The following is a 27910-nucleotide window of genomic DNA, read 5'->3' on the forward strand; positions in this document are numbered from 1 at the left end:
CTTTTATTTTTGTGGTTAAGTTCCATTACAGGAGGTGTCCAGCAAAAAATAACCCTGTCACTGCCACGTTTTTTTGTATCAAAGATACCAAATTTAGTAATTTGGTAAAGATACAGACCACACACTTTGACAGTGTCTTTATAGCTTGTACAAAGCTGACATTTCTAGTTATGACAATTCACATTTTGAATTATGAAGTCAATTTCTTATATTAGTAGGTTTTGCTTCACACACACCACTACAAAAAATATATGGCAGTTGTAGGAAAGTTGTAACAAACTACAGGATTTTGAAGGATTCATAAAGGCAAAGACAAGTTTTCTGAGAGAAGTAAACACTGTAACATAATCTGTGTGTGGCTGACCCCAGTCCACATGGCAACGCAAAGATGACATGATCCAGACCACATTTATTGCAGTTTCTTTCTCCTGTCTAAGAAGTAGAACACTACAGTACACTGCCACAGTTTTTTTTTGCACTTTTTAAAAATTGAGAGATCATAAATTGCTTTATTCTTTTGATGTGGGGAGAACATTGGGTCCCTATGTAATGTGATCAATCCAATAGAGAAACAGAGGTCAATTGTTTATAATCATTCATAAATTGAAGGAGAAATCCACTACTTCAACACGCACTATTGCATTATGGTTAATAATCCATATCTCATTTCACTTCCAACTATCTAGATCATGATATTGGGGAAATCACTTCCAGAGAGCTTGACAGCTCATTTAGAAAGGAGCAGGGTTCTTTATTGGTGCTGTAAACACGTATCAAACCTAATTCAAGTGAGCACTCTGACAAGCATTTATCACTTCAACTAAATTTGACAACTCTGACTTCCTCTGAAGATGAATCTGTACTTAATATGAAGAGCCTGCATTTAAGGGTAGATAATAACTCCCCTACTTTCGTTTTTGGTTAGAACCATGTGTTTATATGTGCTTATTATTTTCTTTTTATATTTTTCTAGATATACTGTTTCTTCAGGGAATGGACGTCATATTTAAAGTAGCGCTTAGTCTGCTCAGCAGCCATGAAGCCCGTATAATGGAGTGTGACGGCTTTGAATCTATTGTGGACTTCCTTAAGAGCACTATCCCAAATCTGACCATTGCCCAGATGGAAAAGACCATCGCCCAGGTACAGGATGATCCCTCATTGGAAACAATAGTATCTATTCAATTTGATCCAAATTAGTAGGACATTTGTTGAACTGTGATATGAAAATAAAACCCCTCCCAGTTAACAGGAGTCTTTCTAACGCATTTCTGTCTGTAAAAATATACAGAACGTATATGTAAGCACTGGACACCCACTCACTCTGTGTCAAGTGGCGACAAGGATGTTTCTTATCCCCCTGCCAGTCAGTCCCGTATGATAGTTTTATGATGTGGACTATTGTCCCCTGTGGACTAACTTCAGACCCCCGCTTAGCATAGGAAGAAAAACTTACCTTGCAAAAGTAGCATAATAATTAAAAAATATATAAATGTTCTGGATAAAAAGAATAGAATTGTGTTTAAAATTTCAAATGGCTGTACTATATTAGCTATCCTACCCTTGATACACTAAGTTATAGTAATCCGTCATGTATCTGCCCGTCACATATCCACCCTTACCGTTTATCGGCCATGATCAGTCTCTTCAGCAGCGTTAGTTTATTAGTGAACAGAGAAGATTAGTTCAGAAATTGTAGATCCTACCAATGTTTTCGTACACTGTGTTGTATGTGCTCCGTGCGCTGCCTTTGCTGGTAGTGTCACGTGAGCTTTTCAGTGTGTTGTTCGCCTGCGGGGTGTATCAGCTTCAACCTCCGTCTCGATCTCCTGCATGTCACTTGGCAGTGATTGTAACAACCTACATGGCAGACGGCTACTCTGTTACAAGCATTAATACCCTGTATCTTCCAAGGGATTTAGAGGAGCTCCCTAATAAAAGCTGAATATCAAAACAGTAATTGTGTGAAATACAGTAATTTTTACATATACGTGACGGATTACTGTATTAAAGTGTTTTGATTTTGCTAAAAACCAGGGAATCCCCCTTTTGAACATTTTTGTCAAGCATTGTGCATTGAATGTATTACAATACTAATGGCTGGTTTGCATAGATAATGTCCAAGCTCCTGTCAGTTTGTCATTTTGACTTTGCTTTTAGTTCACACTGAAAGTTTGGACACAGCTGAGTAGTAGTAAAGAATAACAGGAAAGCAAGTGTAGCTTTTGGCTCAAAGTCGTTATTTTTGATCTCATATAACAAAGTCTCATTCTAAAATTTCTCTGTGTGATATTTGACCTGACAAACATTGTGGTGATGTGCTGAGAGTTGGGGAAACAAGAGGGAAAGACCTAACCTCCTGTTACAAATACAGTACGAGGCACTGAAATGATGCAATCGAATTGAGCTGTACTGTAGCGTCACGTCTGAATAGTTTCCTTCTTGTCTGTTTGCCTGTTCTTTCTGAATGTCGGGATGGGTTCTTGCTGCAGGTGTTTGAGATGGACATTTCCAAACAGCTCCATGCTTATGAGGTTGAGTACCATGTGCTGCAGGATGAGATGCTGGAAGCCTCTGTGCCCAGTGACGATGCAGAGCGACTGGATAAACTGGAGCGGACAAACAACCAACTCAAGAGGCAGAACATGGATCTGCTGGAGAAACTACAGGTGACGTCATTCCACTGCCCCGACCTTCGACCACTTCAGAGCAGGACCAAACATGAAGTGTACTTACTCTGTTTAAGCCACGATTACAGCTTTGTTCCTGTAGAAACAGAAACACATTGCTGCCTTCAAATAACTCGCCTCCCTGAACAGCTACACAGTACTAAGAGTGCTGGCCTCTCAATATTAAAATCTTAAAAATTATATATATATATATATATATATATATATATATATATATATATATACACAGTACTGTGCAAAAGTTTTAGGCAGGTGTGAAAAAATGCTGTAAGTAAGAATGCTTTCAAAAATAGACATGTTAATAGATTATATTTATCAATTAACTAAATGCAAAGTGAGTGAACAGAAGAAAATTTTTAATTAAATCCATATTTGGTGTGACCACCCTTTGCCTTCAAAACAGCATCAGTTCTTCTAGGTACACTTGCACAAAGTCAGGGATTTTGTAGGCATATAGTCAGGTGTATGATTAAACAATTATACCAAACAGGTGTTAATGATCATCAATTCAATATGTAGGTTGAAACACAATCATTAACTGAAACAGAAACAACTGTTTAGGAGGAATAAAATGGGTGAAGAACAGCCAAACTCAGCTAACAAGGTGAGGCTGCTGAAGACAGTTTACTATCAAAAGTCATACACCATGAGACTGAGCACAGCAACAAGACACAAGGTAGTCAGCAAGGTCTCTCCCAGGCAGAAATTTCAAAGCAGACAGGGGTTTCCAGATGTGCTGTCCAAGCTCTCTTGAAGAAGCACAAAGAAACGTTGAGGACCGTAGACGCAGTGGTCGGCAAAGGAAACTTACTGCAGCAGATGAAAGACACATCATGCTTACTTCCCTTCGCGATCAGAAGATGTCCAGCAGTGCCATCAGCTCAGAATTGGCAGAAAACAGTGGGACCCTGGTACACCCATCTACTGTCTGGAGAAGTCTGGTCAGAAGTGGCCTTCATGGAAGACTTGCAGCCAAAAAGCCATACCTCCGACGTGGAAACAAGGCCAAGTGACTCAACTATGCATGAAAACACAGGAACTGGGGTGCAGAAAAATGGCAGTAGGTGCTCTGGACTGATGAGTCAAAATTTGAAATATTTGGCTGTAGCAGAAGGCAGTTTGTTCGCCGAAGGGCTGGAGAGCGGTACACGAATGAGTGTCTGCAGGCAACAGTGAAGCATGGTAGAGGTTCCTTGCAAGTTTGGGGCTGCATTTCTGCAAATGGAGTTGGGGAATTGGTCAGAATTAATGGTCTCCTCAATGCTGAGAAGTACAGGCAGATACTTATCCATCATGCAATACCATCGGGGAGGCATCTGATTGGCCCCAAACATACAGCGAAAGTCATTAAGATCTTCAGCGTAAAGAAGAACAAGGAGTCCTGGAAGTGAAGGTATGGCCCCCACAGAGCCCTGATCTCAACATCATCCACAGAAGATGTGGTTAGTTCTCCAAGATGTTTGGGCCAACCTACCTGCCGAGTTCCTTCAAAAACTGTGTGCAAGTGTACCTAGAAGAATTGACGCTGTTTTGAATGCAAAGGGTGGTCACACCAAATATTGATTTGATGTAGATTTTTCTTCTGTTCACTCACTTTGCATTTTGTTAATTTGTAAATATAATCTATCAACATGTCTATTTTTGAAAGCATTCTTACTTTACAGCATTTTTTCACACCTGCCTAAAACTTTTGCACCTTGCTGTGTGTGTATATGTATGTGTGTGTGTATATATATATATATATATATATATATATATATATATATATATATATATATATATATATATATGTATGTATGTATGTGAGCAGACTATGTATTGCCTCTTTATATCCCTCTAAACGAATATATATATATATGAAACAAGCTCTTATAACTAATCATGGGAGGAAGACTTTAGCTTTCCTTTCAGATTTAAAGAGGGATTCAACACACATGTACATTATTGCAGTAGCAATAGTTTCTGCTCCTAAAAAAAGGCTTTGCCCTCCGATTAGGACAGAAAACCAGTGCCCTGACTCGTTAAGCCCGGAGCAGCTGTGTCCTTCCAGCAGGTGTCACTGTTATATCCTGTAGGGGCCTCGAGATGAGGAATGTAAAGAATCCATAAAGAAACATTTGCTTCCAAAGAGTTTAATATTCAAACCCAGCCACCGGGGGAAAACAAAAAAAAAAAATGTAAAAGCATTTATTGATTCGGTGATTCATTCATCCCTTCACACCAGGACTGCCTGCTGAGACCAAAGTGTATCTAATGGTAACCGTGGTCCGTGCTCCATTGTAGTGTTTTGGTGCTGGACTGCTGTTTTATTAACCTGTGATTCAGCACTCCTGGTAATGAGCCAGGGTGTCGTGATCAGTCCAGCACCCACTGGTGATACTGCTTAATAAAAGCCTTTCCGAGGAGGATTCTCTTAGTGGGCCTGTGCATTGAGAACATTATATTGTGATACATCAAACCTAATATTTCCTATTACACTATTCCTTTATAGTATGCTACACATAGTTCTTCTACACAGTAAAGTAAATTGGGACTGGAAAATCATATACAAAACATATTCACGTCAGTGTTTCACCAGGACCCACATGGAAATAATAAGTGGTAAATATACCTTAATGTGGGAATTCTGTGCAGTGTAAATTCGCTAACGTTGAAAACACTAAATAAGTAACTTTGTATTTTACAGGCGGCCCGGACTAAAATCCAGAACCTGGAGGCTAACCTGGAGAACGTCATCACCCGGGAGGGTAAAATGAAGCGCCTAATCCGCTCACTGGAGCAGGAGAAGATCACCAATCAAAAGACTATAGAACGCATGCAAAACCTTTGGCCATCAGAAGCACTGTCTGATATTGAACTGACAGAGTTAAGCCCAAACAGCAAAGCAAAATCAGGAAACAAAAAGCCATGACAAGTGAAAAACAGAAGAGCCGCTTGTAGCATAACATTCACAGCTAAATAAGCCCAGCATAAAAAAAGAAATAAAACAGCATGCTCGCAAAGGCCTCAACAGCTGGGGCCCATGACACACTGTTATCCAAGGGTCATGGGTCAGTAAAAGCTTGCAGGCTTCTGTGATGACAGTATGCAAGTCTAAGGCTATGTGGTAGCCTTTCTTGCATATAGCTTTTAATATAAAATGTCTTTCTTTTCTATGGTGTTGTATAATAAGTAGGTGTTGTAAAGTGAAACAGGCTTTCATTATCATACAATACACTTTTACACTGTGTTTTAAATTTGTGGTGTTGGTGCCTAATACTACATCTTAAAGTGATATTAAGAGAAACATTTTGTGTGTAACCACTTTCATATACTGTATGTCACAAAAAAAGGATTTTGTCTTTAAGAAATGTATTGAAAATACTTGAAAATAAGTTGAATGTATTTTCTTTCCAAAGAATTGCATGTGTCGAGTGAAAAACATAATGTGTACTGTTTGTAGAATCATATTAGCCTACCATAAAGCTTGCTGTTAAACACACTGAATATTTAAGCTCTGTAGCTTTTCGTCGCAACAGTGCTGTTGCATAAAGAGCAGTTACTTCTGTTTGTGAGCTTCATGCTAACCAAAAATGTTCTTGTATCACAGATTTTTTTTTTTTTTTTTTTTTTTTTTACAGGGAAAGGCTGAGCCCACAATCAGATACCCTGTAGTCTAAGAGCAACAGACTTTTACAAGGTTCAGAATTAGTCAACTAGTGCTGTAAACATGTTTTTAACCAGTTACTTTAGGAAGAGTACAAATAACTTTATTTTGTAATGTTATGCTGTAGAGTATACCAGTGCAGGACTGAAGCAGTATACATTGCTATAGAGTTGCAGTATACCAAGGAAGTGTACAATACTTTTAGTTTTGTTTTTTTGGCAGCGCTAGATGTTTTAATTATTTTTTAGAAAAACACCTAGGGAAAGAGTTTCCAACCTCTCAAACTCTAAAGGCTTTATTATAACTGTTTTGTATACAGTAGATTAGTTGTTTTTCTGTTTCAAGAGCATGGACGTTCCCATTCATTGTCGGTAGTTGCTGTGTGCTTCAGAGGCACGTACTGTCTTTTTGACAAGAGACAGTTGGTGGGAAAATTGTTAATCTAAAGTGCCATATCCAACATCAGCCAATATCATGTGTGAGTGGTGCTTGTTATTGATCCCTATGCAATGTAATCCTTTAAAACTTGAAAAAAAAGAATACACAAAGGTTAAAGGATAAAAGATTTGCTTATCTGATTTTGCTGTTAGTCTTTTGAGCTTAGTTCAGAGCTAGTCTCATTTTTACCATTGATTTTATCTTTTTTGCGCAGTAAAATTGTAACAATAATCACAGTAGAACAATAGCTATTATATTAGTCAGGAGCAGGTTTTACAATACAGGGTTTTAGGAGTTGCACAGTGTTGAAACCATATCCTTGCAATATATAATAAAAGAACTCCAATAAAAAAAATAAAAATAAAAGATTTTACATTTGCTTCAGTTTCTTAACTTTTTGGTAAAAAGTTGAATGCCAGGTTTTAAGGAACATGTTTTGACAACTTTTTCAACCACCAAATAACTCTTCTATTTCAGTAGACCTGTGGAGAAAAGGTTACACACTGCAACTTGTATGCATCTAAAATAAAGGCAGGCATTTTCAAAACGGTCCCCACACGTCCCTCAAGGTAAATGCCGTGATGCGCTGAAATACAATCTGCAACATGTATTTTTGATTTTCGTTTGAATTTGTTATAAGCCCATGGTCGCCTTTTGTTTTTGCTACGAGGAGAAGGCAGGATAAAAATGCAGACTGTATCCCTGAGTTCAAGGACTGCTGTACACTGAAATAAAATAAACCAGTAAGCGCCACTTCATCTGAAAAGAATGTGTTTTATTCTACATGGCTTGTATCTCGCCATATTGCTTGTGGTGTCCAGTGTCGAAGCTAACATTGCTGCAGCAAAGAAACTGGATAAGTGAAGGGTGGATAAGGAAATGATTGTATTCAGACTGACAGAGCTGTATGTGCATCATTATTTAACATTGTAAATCAATGTCTGTTATAGCTGCATGTTTTCTTAAAGGTGCTCTTGCTAAAGAAGATACCATGTGCATTCCTCTCATAGTCATTATTTAGTGCAGCCTGGCCTTGTTAAATTAAGTGTTAGTACCATTTATAATTTCACCGCTGCCCCACCCATCTCCTCTTGATACTGGCTTCAAAGCACAAGCTATTTCAATGCAGTTTTTTTTTGTAATGAATATATAAATGTCCTAAGGCTCTATATGTATTTATTTAGTTCAGTTCTTATAAAAAGACACAAATGACTCCCTTTGGGAAAAGATGAGGTCTGGAGCAAACCCAGAATTTCCTAGAGCTCTGCTCATGCCTTCTTTTGATGTGCAGCAAGCCTTGCTTGAGCAGGTGGCAAAGAAACAAAGCTGCAGAAATCTGGCTTCATTTCCAGATGAGGTAGTGTTTCCTCACCTCCCTCTAAAAAAACATTCCCAAAGTGAGGGTAGATTTAAACAACCATTTCAGTGCAGTGTTTTGACAGTCTCATCTGCCCACAATATGACATTAAGCACTACCAGGTACTTACTCACAGTTTTACTACCCCCCCCCCCCCCCCCCCCAAAAAAAAAAAAAATACAGTAAAGGAAAGTTGGTAGATATGTCTATTTTACCATTGGGGAGAAAAAAAAGGTTCATTTTGGATGGGCTGACATGTACAGTATTTTAATAAAAACAAAAACAAGTCATTAGTTTGTTGGCCTTAAAATGTTTAGCAGCAAACTTTTGTCAGAGTTTGAAAGAGGCTTGCTAATTAGTGCTTACCTAAATATCAATAGCATCAATATCCCAGACTGCAAATGATGAATTAGGGAAGATGGCTGTAACATGTCTTTTAAGGAATGCTTTATTAGAGCATATAGGACATCCTAGCATAGGAGCATATCAGAACTTGTAGAGATATTCCCTCCTACACAAACCTTCTCTGTCCAATAACTAGTGTTATATTAAACATGTACAGGGTTTAGACTCATGGGCTGATTATGTTTTACAGTCCTAAATGGGCAATATATCTGTTTATCCAGGTTACAGATATACCAATTTCCAGATATAATCAAATTCCAGACTGATGATCAGTAAAACCGTTGTTTTTCAGAGTGTTGGCCACTTACTTTAAAAGATTAAAATAAACATGTAGGGATAATTAGGCTCTGGATGTAATTAGGCTGATGGCTTCTACATTTAAAGGCAAAAACAAAATCCCATTCTGGAATGGTTGTGAAGAATATTGCAAGTTTCTTGCTAATGCTTGTTATCATGGTTCGTTTGCTATTTCAGGTGTACCTTTCAAGCTGCGTCCATCTTTGTCACAGGTGTAGAATACTGGTCCCATAATAAATAAAAATACTAGTTTGGTGATTTTTAACAATACAGACAATGTTACACACAATTTGTATTTTGTCTAGTGTACCTGTCAAGCAGTTCTGCCTTAGGGTATTTTGTGAACTGAATTTCCAGTCACTATCTACAGCTGCTTAGAAAACATAATCTCGAGAGACTCGCTACACATCCCATCCAAAATCATTAGGCTCACCTGATGCAGTTCAGAATTAATCATCTGCTCTCCTTGTAGCTGAACAAAGCCACAGGAAAACCCAAGGGAGATTCCAGAGATCTTCCAGCCATCTCAAGCAGGCATTGTCTCTCAGACTGCACACACTGACCTTTACTAACAACCATCATTCTAAAAAAACTGCTTCCTTCCCCTGAAAAAACACACAGATACCCCCCCCCCCACTCGCCCCCTTTGTCAAATCTTCAGCAACATTGAAAACGTAAAAGCATTGCTAACACTTTTATATTAGGATTGTTTAATTGCCTCGCTGTTGTGATTGAATAGCTAGCATTTTTGGGCTGTCTTAGATGAACAAATTATTGTGTTTATATAAAATAATGGTTGACTGTAGAAGTTTAGTATTACTGTCATTTTCTTTATTTTTTTGCTGCTTAGGTCCCAAACGTGCCTTTTTATAACTTTATTTGATTATTCTTTTAAATACATACTAATTCATTATAGATGATTGAAACAATAGCAAGCCCTTTATTGCACGTGTTTATATTAAGTTTTCACATACTGTAATCCATCTTCAGAAACACTGAACTGCTTCATTTACATTTAACAGATAAAAAGTTCCCGATCAAGTTTGCACTTAAGTTCATTCCATTTAGATCTCCTGTTTACACCAGCTGCTGAAGTAGACTAAATGGTCCAGTTGTGTAAAAGTTTACCAGTGAAAGCATGGTAAAGCACAGGTAAGTACTGAAATGAAAAGTGGAAAAGTATATTAATAAACATGGCAAACCAAGGTAAGTTATGGTAAATACATTGTATAACTATGGGAACAGCATGGTAAAACTGCAAAAATTGTGTGGGTGTAGAGTTCGAAGGCAACTGTTTTTTTAATTGTCTCAATCCTAAAATGCTAGGTGCTGCAAAACTTTTGGCCATAGCTGTAAATAGGAAGCCAGGAAAAATTCTTAAAACACAATCTTGGCATAAAACAAACTGCAGTGGACTTGCATCACAAGAGAACTATGGAGTTATGAGTACAACATATTGTATAGGTTGTGCCAAAAGAACAAATGCTCAAGCGAAAAAAACAGAACTTCACTTGCAGCATGTGCCATTTAAAGGGGAACTATCTTCATTGTCCATGTATTTCTATTATAAATATATCCCTTCTAATGTTTTAATAATGGAGAGTTTCACAGTAAAAGAAAGGTAAAAAGTGTACAAAACACCCAGTTATACAAAATAAAACCTGTCTAATCAAGCCCCTCTACATACCGGCATTCTGTATAAATTCAATATCATTTCTGGATCACCAAATCTCTATCTTAATGTGACTGTGCAAGCCGGCACTGGGTCATGTAATTTAAAACTTTTATAAAAAACAAAACGAAAGCCAGATGTTTTGTTTAAATATAGCCTCCCATGTCCCGCATTCTGATTGTGCAGTTGTTGAACAGCAAATAAAATATTCTTAATGTCCACACAAGCCCTCTTGAAAGAAAAATTGCTTTTCTCAAAAACGTTCACCAAAACGAACCCAAAAATGTTGAATAAATCAAAATCGCAAGGCAAATCGTTTGACATTTTGAAAAAAAATGCCTACTTAAAAGCAACACTAAGGAAATGTGACTACCAGCAGAAAGCAGCTGAATTCCACTGGCAGGTACAGAACAAACAAACGAATGTCTTTCTAGACGAATGGTGTAAACAGGCTTGTGCTAATAACAGGGACAGATTTTGTTGAGGCACTGTGTTTATTATACTGTATGTAAACAGTAATACAAATAGTTTTATCATTTAATATAATATCCAGCACACTGTCTAATCCCAAGAGATGCTGGATTGTAGAGGTTTTACAGTATATAGGTATGGCAGTTCGTTGAGGTCCTCAGATTATAGTAAGTGATTTTTTTTATAGCCATATGACTGAACAGAAAATGCAATAAAGCATAATAACCTGTTTTTATATTGTGACGGTGTCACAGTTGGGACGCCATGCTCCCCTCAGCAGCAGGTGTAGCAACTACTGAGGTTGGCCGGGTGGCTGCCTTGGTTGCCTTGCAGACTTAAGGAGCCGGTGGAGGGCAACATACCACCATGTTCCCGAACTCCCCACACAAGGCATCACCTCAGTCCACAAGGCAGCTAAGGCGAGCTTCTACTCCACCGTCCCATGGGGGCTGAGAAGGTAGAGAAGCCCATCTCTGGCCTTTGGGCAGGCAGCTGGTCTCAGGGCTTTGTGGAGCCACTCCTATTTTTTTTTTTTTTTTTTTTTTCCTGCTCTGGGTCACAAGGAGAACTGTCCCGCTTCTGCCATAAACATTTCAATTGTGACAGTGTTGCAGAGGGGACGATTAACAGGTAGTGTCATGTTCCAAACTGTTACGGGCAGGAAAGAGACACAGAAACAAAAGCACACATTTATTAAAGACAAAAAGAAACACAGGCTGAACAAACTGTCATTAGGGCCAAAACAAAAGCATTAGCCTTCACTACAAATCTCAATTTCACTCTCACTCTCAGTCTCACTCTCATTCTCTTTCACCTGGCTTTTTTTTATACATGTGGCGACTCCCCAATTAGCACCAATTGCTTAACTGGGGAATGGCCACACTTGTGAGTGCTAGCAGGGACAGATTTAACCCCATCCCTGCCAACCTTACATTCCCCCACACACACTATTTACAGCAGTGGGGCTTCTGCCCTGCCACAGTTAAACTCTGGTGTACCAGCTGTATAATAGAGATATAAGAGAGCTCTCTTGTATCAAACAGAGGGGCTGAGGTTTGTAAAGAAGAAGTTAAGATAACTGGTATTTCATAACTCCATAAAGAAATATAAAGAAATGCAGTGATGTTGAAAACTATGTGAGCCATGGGCTTGGCTTAACTGCAGGTTAGAAACGCTCACATTTCTCACAGTAAAGGAAATGGTATGGCTAAAAAGGGTTCGTATATTGCCTTCTCATGCTAAAAAAATAAGCAGATTGACTAAAAACAAGTTTTTTTTTCTTTTTCATGGCAACACATTCTAAAGCCATACCATATGTTCACACGACTTCAGCAGTGAGATCCCATTTGTGTCATGACCTTGTGTAACTTTCTACTATAACTAAAAGGTTGTACCAAGCAATTGCTTAGTAACAACTGAGACTTGCAGAATATAGCCCTGGCAAGCTTCTTAGAAAAAAAATAACAATCATACAGTAGAAGGGGTTTGGAGACCTCTTCATTGATTATGAATACTAAAGCTACGTTAAATTCTGAAAAGGCACTACCAAAATAGGCTATCAAAAAGGTGAGATTTATTTTTATTTTTACAAGTAAACTAAGCCAATGAAAAAGCAACATGATAATACTGAGTAGGAGAGCCACAGAGTGAGGCATTTCTGGGAGTTATTTAAAACTCAGTAACCAATCGCTGCTGTTCCACTCACATGTTTTCAATGCAATCTTCATGTCACCCTCTGAAGCTGAATGCAAGGAACACGTTGGAAGTGTAAGTCCTTTCAAGGATTGATCTGTACACTTTATTCATTAATAGAAAAAAAATACCAATACAAAATCAAATACATGTTTACCGTAAAATGTGTCTTTTTATAATGGAAAACATAAGAGATAGAAAGTAATGGAAATTATACAGCCGCTATTGGATTGTGTTGTCAAGAATGCATTATTATTACTGGGAAGAAAACTATTTGATCAATATTTCCAAGTACTGCAGTATCCACTGTTGGTGGATATGCTGTATGTCATTATTGGGAACATGCACAATCAAATCAAATTCATGAGCATTGTCATGCTCTGTAATGACCCTTAACCTTCCTAAATCACACTCCAGGGATGTGATACAAATGCACATTGTCAAACAAGATGAGTTTGCTTGACAATACTGTGCAGGGAGCTTCCGTGGCTAGTATATAAAATTCCTCTGACAGCAAAACTTGGTATATTTGTTTTTAGTGTTATTACCATTTAAGAAAAACCTGCAGGGTTAGTCGTTTGGCTGAAATGGTTTTATGAGATGAGATGTATTTTTGGCTCATCTCCAGCAGTGGGCATTACATGCTAGATAATTGACTGGGGCAACGCTAAAGAAAGCACAGCTGAATATGTAAATCAGAGCGTAAGCCCCACTATTGTTAACTAAACCCTTTTTGAAATGTGTGTGCAAACTATAAATGAGTTTATTTTGTATTGATGAACAATGAATGAGTGATTGGTTTAGTTATATAATACAGCTATGGTGTAGTGAATTTATAACAAAAGTATGAAGTTTTAGTTAAAAAAAAAAAAGCATTATATATTTTTCACTTTGGCTTTAAGCCTATGCAATGTTTTCTAGGATATATTTTTTCATGCTCAGTTTTGGACAAATGGTACTTTTTTTGCCTCTGCCAGCAATGTACTGTATAAAACATATTAGTTAAATAAACTATATTCATTTCAAAATAGCATCTTGATGCATTTAAAATCCCACAGTTTTTGTAACCTAAGCATAAGCCCCCAGGTCTTTTTCGATGTTTCTAAATAAACCAGGTGCAGACCTCCTGAACGTGTCTGTGTAATCAGGTGTGAGCTATGTAGCTATGCACTGTTGTAGGGGGGGGGGGGAAGGTAACGGCGCTGCATATATGAGAGTAAACAAGACCCATGGGAGAAAATCAGACAGAAATGGAGCCACGGAGCCCTCAGGAAAAAACACTTCAAATTAAAAAGGCTCAATGACTTTGATTATTTCTGGAGGGCTTGGTCCATGCATATAAATAGTGGTTTGTTTCAGTTAGAATGTAAACCAACAATGTAAAGCAAACAGTATATACATTACTGCATATGTGGTCAGAAAAAAAATGCATCTTTTGCAATAGTCGCCCATCATTTTTCTGTTGATTTGTTTAGTTTTCCAAACTTTACGTAATCTTTGACTGACGAAATAATTGAACCTGCCACCACACTATATGATTTTCAAGCAAGTATATTAACCAGTGTACAAATCATGTTGGCATGGATTCTTAAACTCCACAAAGCTAATTAAATCCTGGCTGCAGTGCATTGTGATTTCCTAAGTACTGTAGGTCTCAAATTCCAAACTTGAAAGGAAGTTATCCCAACATTATCCGTACAGGATCTGTAGGGCAGCCTGTGTATTTCTATTAATAACAGGGGGTGGCCTCAGCTAGATTCCTGATTCCAACCTCTAATCCAAAGGCACCAAAATGTATTAAACACAGACAATGTTTATGTGTATTCAAATAGCTGAATATCAGTATTTGTTTGTTGTTGTGTACCTGCCAAGGTGCAGAGTAAATGATATGTTGGCCAGCCATGATCACCTATTGCACTTCAAGCAGTCAAACTGCTACATAAGAAAGCCATGGCAGTCGAGGAAGTGTTTACATTGAAAATAGTTGTTGCAGCATCGGCCAAGGACGTCTCTTGGGATATCTGGAGTAACAAAAAGAGAAATAAAAAAGTGACATACTGGTATAACTGTTTTTACCATAGAACTATATCAAAATTGTGTGTATATGTATATATTATTACATATATATATATATAGATAAGATATATATATATATATATATATATATATATAGGATATAATATATATAAACGTGTGTGTAATGTAAACCCTTTTGCACAGTAAATACTATTATCATGTTTTTATTGAAAATAAAATAAAAATACATGTACTATTCCTATAAAAAAAGGTGAACTCCAGCTGCTTTCTCGCTTCTCTACTGGATTGTGTTGTGCAAGATCAAGCTGTGTTAGCCTTGCCCAAGGCACACCCTAAAATAATTTGCAAACAAAACCCCCTTAGTATGTTACACCCTTTTACAAGTAGGGCTGATGTGTGACAGATGGGCATGTGTTTAATTCAATTGGACTGGATTGTGCTGCTTAAGTGTTGTATATACGTTAATAATTAACGTGTCAAACTAAAGCACAATTACTTAGAATAAAAAAAAAAAACAAAGCCTGACTTTTCAGAGGTTCTGAATACTGTATGCTTATGGCGTTGAACTAAAATACCAACTGTGGGGTTTAAAAATGGTCTGTTTTGTAGAAGGCAGTTTATTTTGTACATTCACTTTCAGGGTGTTATAAAAGTCATCGGGCACTCTTGCAGATCTGGCCTGCTCAGGTACGTTGATACCTGCTGTTGCCCAGTGTAGCTCCGGCTATATAACCAAATACACCAAATATAGTCATCCAACTTATGAGAAAAACAAACTATTGATAAGCAATCTATTGTAATGATCCCTTATTATTGTTAAGGTTTTCAGCGCCATTTACAGGTCAAAGAAGCTTGCCAGGGTTCTGTTCATGTAAGGTAGAACATGGCATGCAGCCAGTGGCTCTGCAGCCTCAGTGCGTCACATCGGACACAAGGAAAGGAGGCCCAGCTACAGTAGCTTCAAGGGACAGGAGCACTGGTCTTGTGGTGTGTACGTAAAGGACGATGTTGAGCAAAGAGAAGCACATTGGCATTTGTCGTCTTATGCGGATTGACAGTTAATGTACATGCCTGATGGTGGATGGATAACACTTTTAACATAGGTAAATGCAAAATATTATTTACTATTTGGTGTATCATTCAAGACTTCTGAAAAAGTATTAAGGATACAGCAGACACCATGTGTAAAACCAGACAGATGAGAACAGTACACAACTGAGAAGCTTTGTCTAACACACCTCTCATATAACATCACAGCAGCTGCAGAAGGTCATAACTTGCATATACCACACACAGTACATATACCATACAGGATGTACATGGAAATACTGCTTTCCTAAAATTAATTTCTACATCAAAGACACCGATTTGCTTTTCAAGAGTCAGGTTATCCATCTACCATCAGCAGTTCAGCACTGGCTATCCCATTTAATCATTATCCCATTTGACCATTTAATCAGAATCCGAATGGAGTCCAGATGGGTAGCTGCATGAATGTGTTGCAAGTAGGAAAAATCACAACTTGAATAACTTTTTTTATATGCTATATAGTGCCATTTGTAAATGCATTGATTCAAATCCGGAGACAGAATGACTGGGCGAATTACACTGTTTCAAATTGCACCACATTTCCAGACAGATGCAACTGAATGAAGGAAAGCAATTCTCCAAATTAGGCTGTATAAGGTTGATACCACCGAGCTTATTTCACATGACGCTTTAGAACATTTTGTAGCAAATGCATTCAGAAAATGTAAAGGTTTTCAAAAGTATTTTTTTATTTTCATTTCCATTTACTAAATATTTTGGGCTAGAAAAGCAAAAAACACACCTGCCATGATGACTGAAAAAGTAGTTTCCCATTGTAGAACAGCTGCAGTGGGACTCTGGTAACTGTTTTGGTTCAAGCATGAAAGAAGGATCCTCGCTCTTGAGCAGTGAGAGTCGACAGGCCTTACTGTACACATACTGCTGCCTTCGATCTCTGCATAGGTGCCCTCTGTCCATGTGTAAATTACAAAATACAAGCTTTTCGTATAACAAAAAAATACATTTATTTATTCTATCGCCTTTCAAATAGGTTCACTGTGTTTAGGTTTGTTTATGTTATAAGAGAATTGAGCAGTGTTATTTTTCTAAATTGACTTTGCAGTTGAAAGAAATTCCGAGAAGTGCAAAGGTAAATAATGTGTGTTAAAAACTGCTGAGGATCTGTTCTCTTACCAGAGTGCCAGCTTCGTGTGCTGCATGACATCACAACATTTAAAACACAATTCATGACATCAACCCTACCATATGTAGCATACATTTAAGTAAATCAGTTTCTCCTTTTTCCAGCTAAATAGATCAGTAATTATTAAGAAGTATTTACACTAATTTGCTTGGCAAACTACTAATGTGAAGGTGTTGTAGTACGTCACTGAAAAAACACAACCAATTTACTGACGGAAGGTAATGCTTTTCCAAAGTGCATGCATCACTTAATGGTTAATTGGCTAAAAGCAAATATGTATATCACAGTGAGTTAAACGCAATTAATTCACAGTGAAACAAATGGAAAAGATCTAATCTTGAGATTGTGGAGGGTGTGTGTAAGCTTTTTTTAATGAGCACATATCCCACCCTAATGGAACAAGAGAAACAGCTAGCCTCTCAGTTCAGTGGGCTGTGGATGTGGAATTTGAATGGAGCCTTTCAGTTCTGCTGCTTGTCTCCCTGGGGGTGAGAGACTGGTTGCCATGGATATTCTGGATTCATGCAGCTAATGGGTGGGAGTTGTGTAGCTTTGGCAGCCTGGGTCTGTCTAGGGTGGAATATGAAACAGAGGCCTGTGGGTGTGGTCTTGGTGTTCTGGGATATAGAGGGTCGCAGGGTTTGCTTCACTGAATGTTAAAGCTGCTTTTGTTTTTCTGCCAGGCAGAAGCTCCAAATAATATTTGGAAGCTTGTTGCAGGAGATTGAAAAGAACTGGCTTTATCTCTACTGAACTACTTTTTGACTATCTGAAAATGCTAATCTGATAAAAATGAGTCTAGGTTTTCATGTAAGTATTAAATATATACAGCTGGTGTGTTTCTGTTTTATAAATATTGTTCCAAACGAAACCTTGAAAATCTTCTTTCGACCATTTGAGTTCTTATTGGCATTTTAAATGCAATGTTTTATTATGTTCGGTAAGGTCCCACTAGTTTTAACATCTTTGCTCTACCCAGGCCTCAGTGCAAAGCATTTTGCTTATACTGTAGGGCCTCCCTCTCTCTCCCTTTCTCCCTCACTTCCTCTTCCTCTCTCTCTCTCTCTCTCTCTCTCTCTCTCTCTCTCTCTCTCTCTCTCTCTCTCTCTCTCTCTTTTCAAAGTATTTGTATTTGAGTGTTTACTTTGAGGTCTTAAGTAGTTAAATGAATACCTGTAGGAGGCTTCCTTTCGAGAGAACTTCCTCCTGTCAGTTAGTTTGAACATACCACTCATGCTATACAATGAGGAAGCAGTAATTCCTCACAGGAATGTATACAACATTAAAAGAAAAAACCTTTCAAACAATGAGGCATATCAGTGACATAAATACCAAAGTTTAAGTTATAAGTATCATAGAAATTTTTAAAAAAATGACCAACATTCGCTGTATGGAGGTGTACACATTTGACAGACACCTCCATATACAGCTAGCTTTAATGGTGTACCTTAGTTACTGCTCTTCATCAGAACAAAATAAGCGCTGATCCGGTCAGTTAGTTGCAAAACATAAACCACTCAGTGCGACGCACATGATCAAGTGTGCCGCACATAGAGTCTAAGACTCTTTATGATTAATGTGATTATACTTAGAACAAAATAAATATATATATATATATATATATATATATATATATATATATATATATATATATATATACATACACACACACACACACACACACACACACCTTAGGGATCTTTTATTGAAATTAAAATATCATTTAAAATGATACTGATTTATCAGCCACTTTACTCTTTAAAACAAGAGCTATTTTGAAGCTACTGAAAACCTTGAAAAAGTGTAACTTTACTCTTTGAAACAACATAGAGCTATTTTGAAGCTACTGCAAACCTTGAAAAAGTGTGTTGTTTTAAATTGAATTCAATATATTTCTGTTCTGTAATGGCCTTAAGGTTCATGTATTGATTACTGTTGTGGTTGATGTATGAGTTGTAAAATAACTTGAAAAATATAACCCTGTTTTCAGCTCCTGAGTTGTATAAATACTATATATCAATACAAATACAGATCAAATGAACTAGGATTTGACCTTTGTTGTAGTACACATTTTAAGGTAGGGATTGTTTCCCAGTGCAGAACAATGCCTCAGATCCACTGCTGGTATGTTTTTGTCTACAGCTACATCTGAATCCTGCCATGTAGGAGAGGAAAAGGAAAGGGCTTTGAAGATAACATACAAAAGACAGAGGCATCAAAAATCCATCTGTTTCTATCTGATCTCAAAAGATCAGTTCTCAATCCACATAGTGTAAGGAGTGTTTCTTTGTTCTTTTCAAAACTTGATACCATTTTGTTGCTTTTTACTTGATATTTCAGTATACTTTTTGCCAGATGAAAAAGTTAAGTTTTTCAACCTTTGATTGGCATCGACTTAAAACAAATCTATAAACTGAAACAATAAATGCGAGCAAAGGAGCAGTAAAACATATTTGTCTCTCCAAACTAACGGATCAGAATTATTTGAAAGATAAATGTAAACAGGAATAAAAAGGTAAGACAAGTCATTTTACTCATTTTACTTGTAAGTACTCTAATTAATTTTGTATGGCTTAACACACTGAACACATACAGTAACATACTATATTTGGCATACAGGTTTTGTTTTACAATGGTTAAATATTTAAGCAAGAAATTACTAAAACAAGGTTCGAGACAAGCAAAGTACTAACAAGGCAAACATAAACATAAAACTCTTAGTTCAGAATCTGTTGTAAAGTTCCTCGACAGCATGTATCTGGCCATCAGAAATACCATTAATAACCGTATGATGCAGTATTCCCATGTTTTTGACCTGGTCCAAGTAGAATACTGATTGCTTACTTGTACCACTCTACTTCGCAAAGAGGTGACAGGGTGACAGGATGATTCGCACACTGTCAACAAATTATCTTTTAGAATCAGATAACTCCTTAATTGTTATTCAAGATGTACTACAGCTTGCAATAGCACATTCACTTGTGTATGAACCCTACCACTCATGATTTTTTTCTTTATACACCATTAGAGACACAACTGGAATTGGAGTGCTTTCTCAAAATGTAATTAGTCTGTTTTAGGTGCATCTCTTGATATATTGTACTTCTGTGAAATTTAACCATGCTCCCTGTGCTGTCATTAGGATTTACACTACTATTTTTTTATTAAAATGTCAATGCCGCCAGAGAATGCATGTGTGCGTTCTGTGTACCCTCTCTAAAAAGATGAATCTTCTGCCAGTTTACCTGAGATTAACTGCCAAAATTATCATACAGGTCAAAAGGGTGAAACAGGAGTGCTGTGGATTTCCTTATAAGCTCTGCCTGTCGGTTAGCATCAGTCAAAGCAAGGACTTTTGCTGTTAATATTAGGTGAGATAGCCAGCATACATGCTATATAAACTGGCCTGGTGACTTTGTTTTACACAAAATAAAAGTTTACAGTATCAGTATATATACACACGATAACCTCAACATTGCCATAAACCAGCAACTCACCACCCATCCAAGCCATGCGCAAAAGCAGACTATTCCTTCATTTAAAATGAACATCTTGGAAGTTGAGGGTTCAGAGGAGGTTCAAATGATTTGAAAACAATCTTGTCGTAAGCCAGGATGGATAAACAGATTATTATTTTTGTTTTAGTTTTAGAATTCTGGAGCACAGAAACAGTGTTATGGCCTTTCAGTGTCCCCTAGCACCATGGAATTGTTTATTTGGCATCAAAACATCCATTTAAGGATTCAAACATGGCTTGAATTAAGAAATGTTGCAAATCACAGACATGGCCACACAGAGGCCTGAGGAAGATACAGACAGCCTTATATAGTACTTGACAGAATACAAATCATATTTATATGCATATGTTATTCCTTTGTCTTTGTTTTTCGTGCTTGTATTGCATTGTAATTTTAATGTCCTGTTTCATTTGATGAGTGATGATTTTATGGGTCTGCTTGCACTAGTGTGAAAGAGAATGCATTTGCCAGTGCCTGGCAACTGTTTGGAAGCTTCATGGGAAAAAAAATGAAATTTAAAGACCTATCTGGATAATAAGATCTCTAAATAGAAGATGCTAAGGCATTTTTTATCAAGTGGAAAGAAAGGTAAGGTGAATAATTGCAAATAAAATGGATAAGACAAACTAATAGTTCATTGTACACTATAGTAACTCGCACTCCCAGAAGACATTGCGGCTGCGTTTCAAGGTGCTGAACCAACTCAGCGACATGTATGGGATCCCAACTCAAAAGGACCAAACCCAAAACAAACACTACCGTTCTTCTGACACACACACACACACACACACACACACACACACACACACACACACACACACACACACACACACACACATCAAGTTACATACAGTCAGCAATCGTTAAGTTTACAATGGTACAAAACTACAATGGTCTCAAAACCTGATTTAATAAATACATTTCTCTCATTATAGATCAGTGCATGCTAGGGTTACTGCAAACTCTGTGACGTAAATATGGATTAGTGCTACTTCCATGCAGTTTGCAGATTCGTCCAGTGAAAACATCCTAAAAATCTGCAGCTTCAAGAGCTTTTCTGTTTAAATCATTTACATTTAAAACAGATCATTATATTTACCTTTATTATGGTACTTGAACCTTGGCAATATTCATCAGTCTTCTAATTTAAAATATAAAATTAACAAGTTCATTTCGGTTACACTTTACATTAAGTGTCTCTAATTACTATGTATTTACTTAGCTGTTAGTAAGCACATGTGTGCCTACCTTAGTTACAATGTACTTAATGTGTAATTTTAAACTATAAACCTAACCCTAACCAAGACCCCCTAACCCTTAACCCTTTTCTAAAACAATTATATATCGTGCAAAAATATTTACACATTAAGGACATTGTAACTACAGTATGCATAATAACATTGCAATTCTGTGTAAGTACACGTATTTACTAAGTATTTCAGAAATTGAATTATGCTACCATGGAAATTTCTGAAATAAAAAGCACAGCTCTAAGATTCTAAATGTAACCCAAAGGGGAGAATGCCCATGACCCCTCTAAATAGTTGAGTATTTTGGGTACCCATTATTCTACTAGTTGCTTGTTTGTATCACGTTTATACAAAATTAGTAATGCTGTCCGTCTGGTTTGAAGGATATTTCATACCTTCATTTACAGTAGAACAAATAACACATCTACTGTAAAGGATTAGTTTAAGGCCATACCGAGGAGTGTTCTGAAGACATTACAGACTTAGCAATTTTTAGGGTTAGAATCAAAGTCCAGATTAACCCTTTTTATATCACCTTGCTTAATATCATACCCCATTTATTATCATGAATTTTGAAAAAACCACTCGTCGTGCACCATAGGTTCTTTGAGAAATTACCTCTTTTAATATCATCTCACAACCTTGCTTATTGTCACGTTTTGTGCAGCCTGTCAAATGCTGCGTGGCTGGACTTTTCTAAGTAACCACAGGCTATAACTAATTTCCAATGCAACTAACAGCCAATAATCATCTTGGCTTATTGATTGACATTTTGTGCAGCCTGTCAAATACTGTGTGGGTGGTCTTAACGGGATACAGTTTAGTTACAAAACTTCGCCAAATTTTAACATAGTCTTAGTCAACAAGTGGCATCTCAAAGAAATTAAATATCATTCTATCATTGTTACACACAACAGTTTGAAAGGCTTTCTTTTATTTATTTTATTTTACATATGGTTTAACAACTAGAAATTAAATTGAATATCTTAGAATGACCAGTTCTATTTTGAGGAAAATCTGTGAATATTGCTTGTGAAAAATTAAACACCTCTTCTGATTACTTATTGTTTGTGGATGATGACTCACTTCACTCCCTTACAGATATCAATAATATTCAGACTCCCTATGATTGGCAAACTGTGGATTCAACACATGTTGATCATGCATCATTTAAGTACTATAGTGTGGGTAGGGTATTAAGGAATGTATTTTCTAAACACAGTTGCTTTATATTAATGACATCACTTACTAGCCTGTGATTAATTCATCAGTGAGTGTTTCTGCAATTCTCCTGCTTCTCAAAGTTCTATTCCATCCCATCTTGACTAGTTATAGAAACTGTGAAGTGTAAGTATAGGCAGTATATACATAATGAATGAAGAAGCATGAGAGACACAGCAGTGGCAGTTTACAATATGTCAGAGATAGGTATGCATTGTCTCCAGCAATAATGTAGATTCTCTAGGAATTTCTGAGAATTATTGAACCTCCAACATGTTCCAATTGGTGTCCTGTCAGTAGAATCAATTGATGCTGATTCTAAGGGATTCAAACTTCCAACGAGCTGAAGCCTTCAACCTTGAAAAGGGAAGAAGGAACTATCAAGTTGGGATGGAAAGCTACCAAGAAGAATGCTTGGAAACCTGGAAGATGGCAATGTCCAATGAAGCATACAGGAGTTGGGACTGCAAAGAGAAATGCGCGCAAAGCAGGTGAGCAAGAATGTTAAAAGAAGCTGCAGCAGCAGGAGATGAAGACCCCTGTTGAGGAGACTGGATGGAGTGACAAGCAGAGATGAACAAATGAACAGCCCAGTTGCTCCAGAGAAGGTAACGATCACACCTAGATGCTATTTCTATGAGCTTATTAGACTGAACCATGAGGTTTACCACTGATAAGGACTGAATAAACATGTATTTTATACACATCTCTTGTAATCTAAAACATTTCCAGTGTAATTAAAAACTGAAGGACTTATCTTAATAAACAGAATACCTATAAATGTAGTGATGCGACAGAAACATATTATGAAGTTCTGATGATCATAATCAGCTTTACTTATTTATAATTCAGCATACTGAAAGCTGGATGCTGTAATTTTGCTTTTGGGCAGACTAGCAAATCAGTAACATCACCCTGACCAGGCTGCAGTGTCTCAGAATAAAGAAGAAGAAACCAGACTTGTACATATGGATGTGATCACCCAGGGCATAAATAAAGCCTCAGGGTTTCAATCAGATTTCACCCCCTAGGGTTTCATACAGCAGATATACATGCATATTAGTGACACTCACAGAGGTATTTCATCTTACTGTATCGCAATCCCAAACATCCCGTGTTATTGTTCAATTGGCTTGTTTCTGTTTTTATATGATAAGGATCAGATGTATAGGGCCATAGAATGCATTTCAATTTTGCTAAACATTCTTCTTCCTCTATATCTTTGTATAACTTTCAACTGTTTTTTCTGGCAAACTGTACTTTCTCTCTTTCCCTCAAGTTTAATGAGGAACTTTGAGCAAACAACGGAAACTGTCCTTCTGGAAATGTAAGTCAGTGAGCGTCCTTAACATAAGATAGGTGGTAGAGATGAAGGATCGAACCCCAGGCCCCAGGTTAAAAACCATAATGCAAATGTCACCAGAATCGATTTAATTGCAGTCTCATTATGTAAATGTTAAAGTGAATGTTTGTATGTTATAGCTTGTGTAAATAATGCTGTCTATGATACTGTATTCAAAATATTTCAGTGTCTGAAATGTTAACATTATATTAAGTTGCATGTTATAGGTATTCATGAATGTTAATTGTTTTTGAGCACTAACAAATTGCTCTTCATTTTTAACTAGATTGCAGACTTGAGTAGAATATGATTATGTAGAATTGTAATTGAAAAATGCTTTTCAGTCAACCTAAATCTACTGTTGCAAGTATGTAATTTTTCTTATTGCATTTTTTATTCTTACTTTTATATAATATGCTTTGTGAAAACAAATTGAATAAACAAAAATAGCAAAGAGGTAAAGAACTATATTGGGCTATAAGGTGACTGGTTCAATCAAAAACTACCGAGAAGTTTATTCAAAAACAGGCCTAAAGACTGCCATGCCAATCCATGAATGAACACTAGTGACAGCATGCCAAGTGGATTAAAGGGGAGAGAAAGTGCCTTCGAACAACAGCTGTGCTCCTAAGGGAGGAGAAGGATCTGTTTGTACACATTCAATCAAGCTGCCTTGCTGCTTTCCTCAGGGTCCACTAAAGCAGAGGTAGGAAGAGGTAACAATCTGTCGATTAAATCTGCAAACAACACACTAATCATGGGAATTGACTGTATGATGCTAATGATGACCAAATTAACTCAGCATCAGCACAGGAATAATCCACACCTTTTATATTGCGTGAATGATGGACATTACTCTCTCAGTGGGCCCAAATATGTGTTGGGACACTGTAATTTACATATCCAGCAGTTCGTTTTTGGTGTTTTAACCACGTCTCATCCTGCAGCCCAGCAGGCACACCTCATGAGAGACGTAGGATCTGCTGCCAGCAGGAATCCCCACAGCATCAAGCACATGCCAGCTCTACTGCAGCCTGGAATGCAGCTTACTCTCTACAATCCTACGGGAACAACAACTTGAGAATGGCTAACATACAGGACTATAAATTAGCATGTTTTTAACACAGCTTGCAGAACAAATATACCAAGCTTTTAGGAGATCTCTTGGCGTATGTTTTTAGATTTATTAACACATTTCTTGGTATGAGATTTTGTCAGGATCACTCTCTCTATGTTAATAATTAAATATACACTACAATCAAACCATTTAGTTACCCTGTTTCAGTACTGTTACAATGCCTGTTGGAGGGCTGTGAATATAAGAGTAAATAAAAATAAAGATATAAATAATATAAAATACATATTATTGTACAATGGCACTGTATAAGGTATTCAGCATGGTATTACACTATAATTACACACACGTTGTTACATTGATTGCTTTGTAACAAAAATGATATATTTGGATGTAAACCTCTTTGTAAGCAAATTGTACATTATAACTGCCTATGGAAATAAAGTAGTTAATTGGATAGTCAATGAATTGGTAGAAGCAGTTCCCAACAAAGAAAGAAACATTCCACACTAACAAAAAGAGCTTATTTTCAATTAGGATTTTCCCTTTTAAACCATATTTTAACATCTTGTTAATCACGCTGTGCATTCAATTTGAATAAATAAACACAAATATAAAAAGATGCATAGCCTGCTTTGATTTAACAGCTTTTTAATAATGTATATTTTTATATTGTTTTTCTTCCAGGAAAAAAATTATAAAGAGACGCAAGGCCTTCCTCCTTTGTACATCATGCCAGTGAATGACGTTTGTAGTGGCTGTTCACATTGCTCCAAAGGAATGGAATGAAGTTGAATTGTTTCTGGATAAGATGGAAGTTACCACAGACTATTGCAGCCTTCTGCTGGAAGTGTCTACCCACCCTTTTTATGTTTAGACTGGAAGCATTGTGCTGTGTCTCTTCAACCTGTTTATTAAGAAAATGAAAGTTTATATTGACAACACACGAAAATAAAAAGTGACACTGTGCTAAATTGAAAGCCATCAGAGAATCTTGTCATTATTTGTGTTGACTGTGATGATAGACTGTAGATTATGGTTTCTTTTGGTTGCCACTAAACTAACATCCACAAGTCCAGAACTGTTCATTTTGCTTTTAAAAATGTATAGTACCCGTATTTGAAAAGGTGAGGCCAACTTTAGCAAAAGTGACAAATAACAATTTACATTCGACAACTTAAATGAGATTCGTCATGTTATTTACAGAAAGGTCTCTGTTTGCACAACTGGTAAATCTGAGGCAAAAGGAAATGACATTAATTGTACAGGTGTTCTTACCAGTAGAGCTAATACTGTACTGTATAACTGTAACGTTTTGTGTTTTGAAACAACTTTCATTCCTCCTAAAAAGAAAAAAAAAATACTTCAGTTAAACCTCTTAATAATGGAACATCTTATGGCTTGCCTGACAGGGTGGATGGGGCTTTCCTGCTCTCAGAAACCGTTAGCTGCTTGGTCAGATTCTGGAACCATCAGACCTTTTATGGGAGCAAATATTTTTTTAACTGAAGGCCGCAGACAGCAGACAATGGGAACTTTGTTTGAACCCTGGCCATTCTGATGGAACAAGTGATACCTAAAAACAGCTGAACTTTTAATTGAGTTGTAATATCATGGACACACTGTTGCTCAAGTACAAGAGAAATAACAATTGATGCTGATGGACTGTCTACAAGACTAGGGTGTTCATAAGGTTGATTTTGTTGTTTTACCCTGTAAAGCAATTCAAGGGGCAGACTTTGTGTACATCTATATTGAATTACATGCAGAATTGACTTTGCATGGAAGAGTCTCAGGGATAGATAACCATGCAGATGGATGGAACTGGATGAAAAGAGTGACAATGACACCCATATTATCACTAGTGACACTAGTTAAATGAAGCTTGCAGTTTATTTATAGAATAAACTAGTTTCCTTTGCTTTCAATAATATTACAATTCCAGTAGATTAATACAGCAAAAATACTTTTTTTTTGCAGAAAAACACACCTGTTAGTTCTTGGGACAAAGGGGAAATATGAATGTACTACAGTGTATGCCTATTGATGCACCTCTTTAAAATTCACATACAGCCATGCTCCTGTCAGTCTGCTTTATCTCACAGATATTATAGCAACCAAAGACACACTGGGTGAAGACTAGCAGAATGTCACTGAGCTGCTTGTTACTATGGAAACAAAATGGAGACAAGCTGGGACTGCCAGCATTATTTTTATTGTAACACTTTTGTATTGTGCTACTGTACATTCAAGAGGATTTATATCAACATGTTGTTTCTGAAACTCTGTTTGATATTCAAATTTTCTGTAGGTCTAAGTATCAGAAAATAATACAATGAAGTGCATTACTAAATATCATGGAATGTTTGTAGACAGCTTCACTGGAGTGATAAGGAGTTCAGTACAATGTCATGTTTTTGTTATTTTGCAAGCCTTGGTTATAGTTTCAGTGATATACTGATATGCAGAAGTAACTTTTATTTTATAACTCTATTCTACTTTTATGCAAGCCACCCTGAGTCTCATATATGTATGTCAAGTGCGTACTGAAGCTAAATGTGCAGTG

The 27910-nt window shown here is 37.0% G+C and overlaps 1 protein-coding gene across 5 annotated transcripts in view; it reads left to right on the forward strand.

Annotated features, from left to right (window-relative positions):
- The window catches only part of LOC121320938 (TBC1 domain family member 4-like), a 54758-nt gene extending 47231 nt beyond the window's left edge, over positions 1-7527 (forward strand). For 4 of the 5 annotated variants that reach the window (XM_041259755.1, XM_041259754.1, XM_041259756.1 and 1 more), the window contains 3 exons: positions 974-1143; positions 2493-2669; positions 5377-7527. In XM_041259755.1, coding sequence (XP_041115689.1) covers positions 974-1143; positions 2493-2669; positions 5377-5601 — 572 coding nt within the window. In that variant the 3' untranslated portion in view covers positions 5602-7527. The remainder of the gene's footprint in view (positions 1-973; positions 1144-2492; positions 2670-5376) is intronic. The other variant, XM_041259757.1, reaches the window with a different exon arrangement.
- The last annotated feature ends 20383 nt before the right edge of the window (positions 7528-27910 follow it).

Source organism: Polyodon spathula, chromosome 9, assembly GCF_017654505.1.
Source record: "Polyodon spathula isolate WHYD16114869_AA chromosome 9, ASM1765450v1, whole genome shotgun sequence".
Classification (NCBI taxonomy): domain Eukaryota; kingdom Metazoa; phylum Chordata; class Actinopteri; order Acipenseriformes; family Polyodontidae; genus Polyodon; species Polyodon spathula.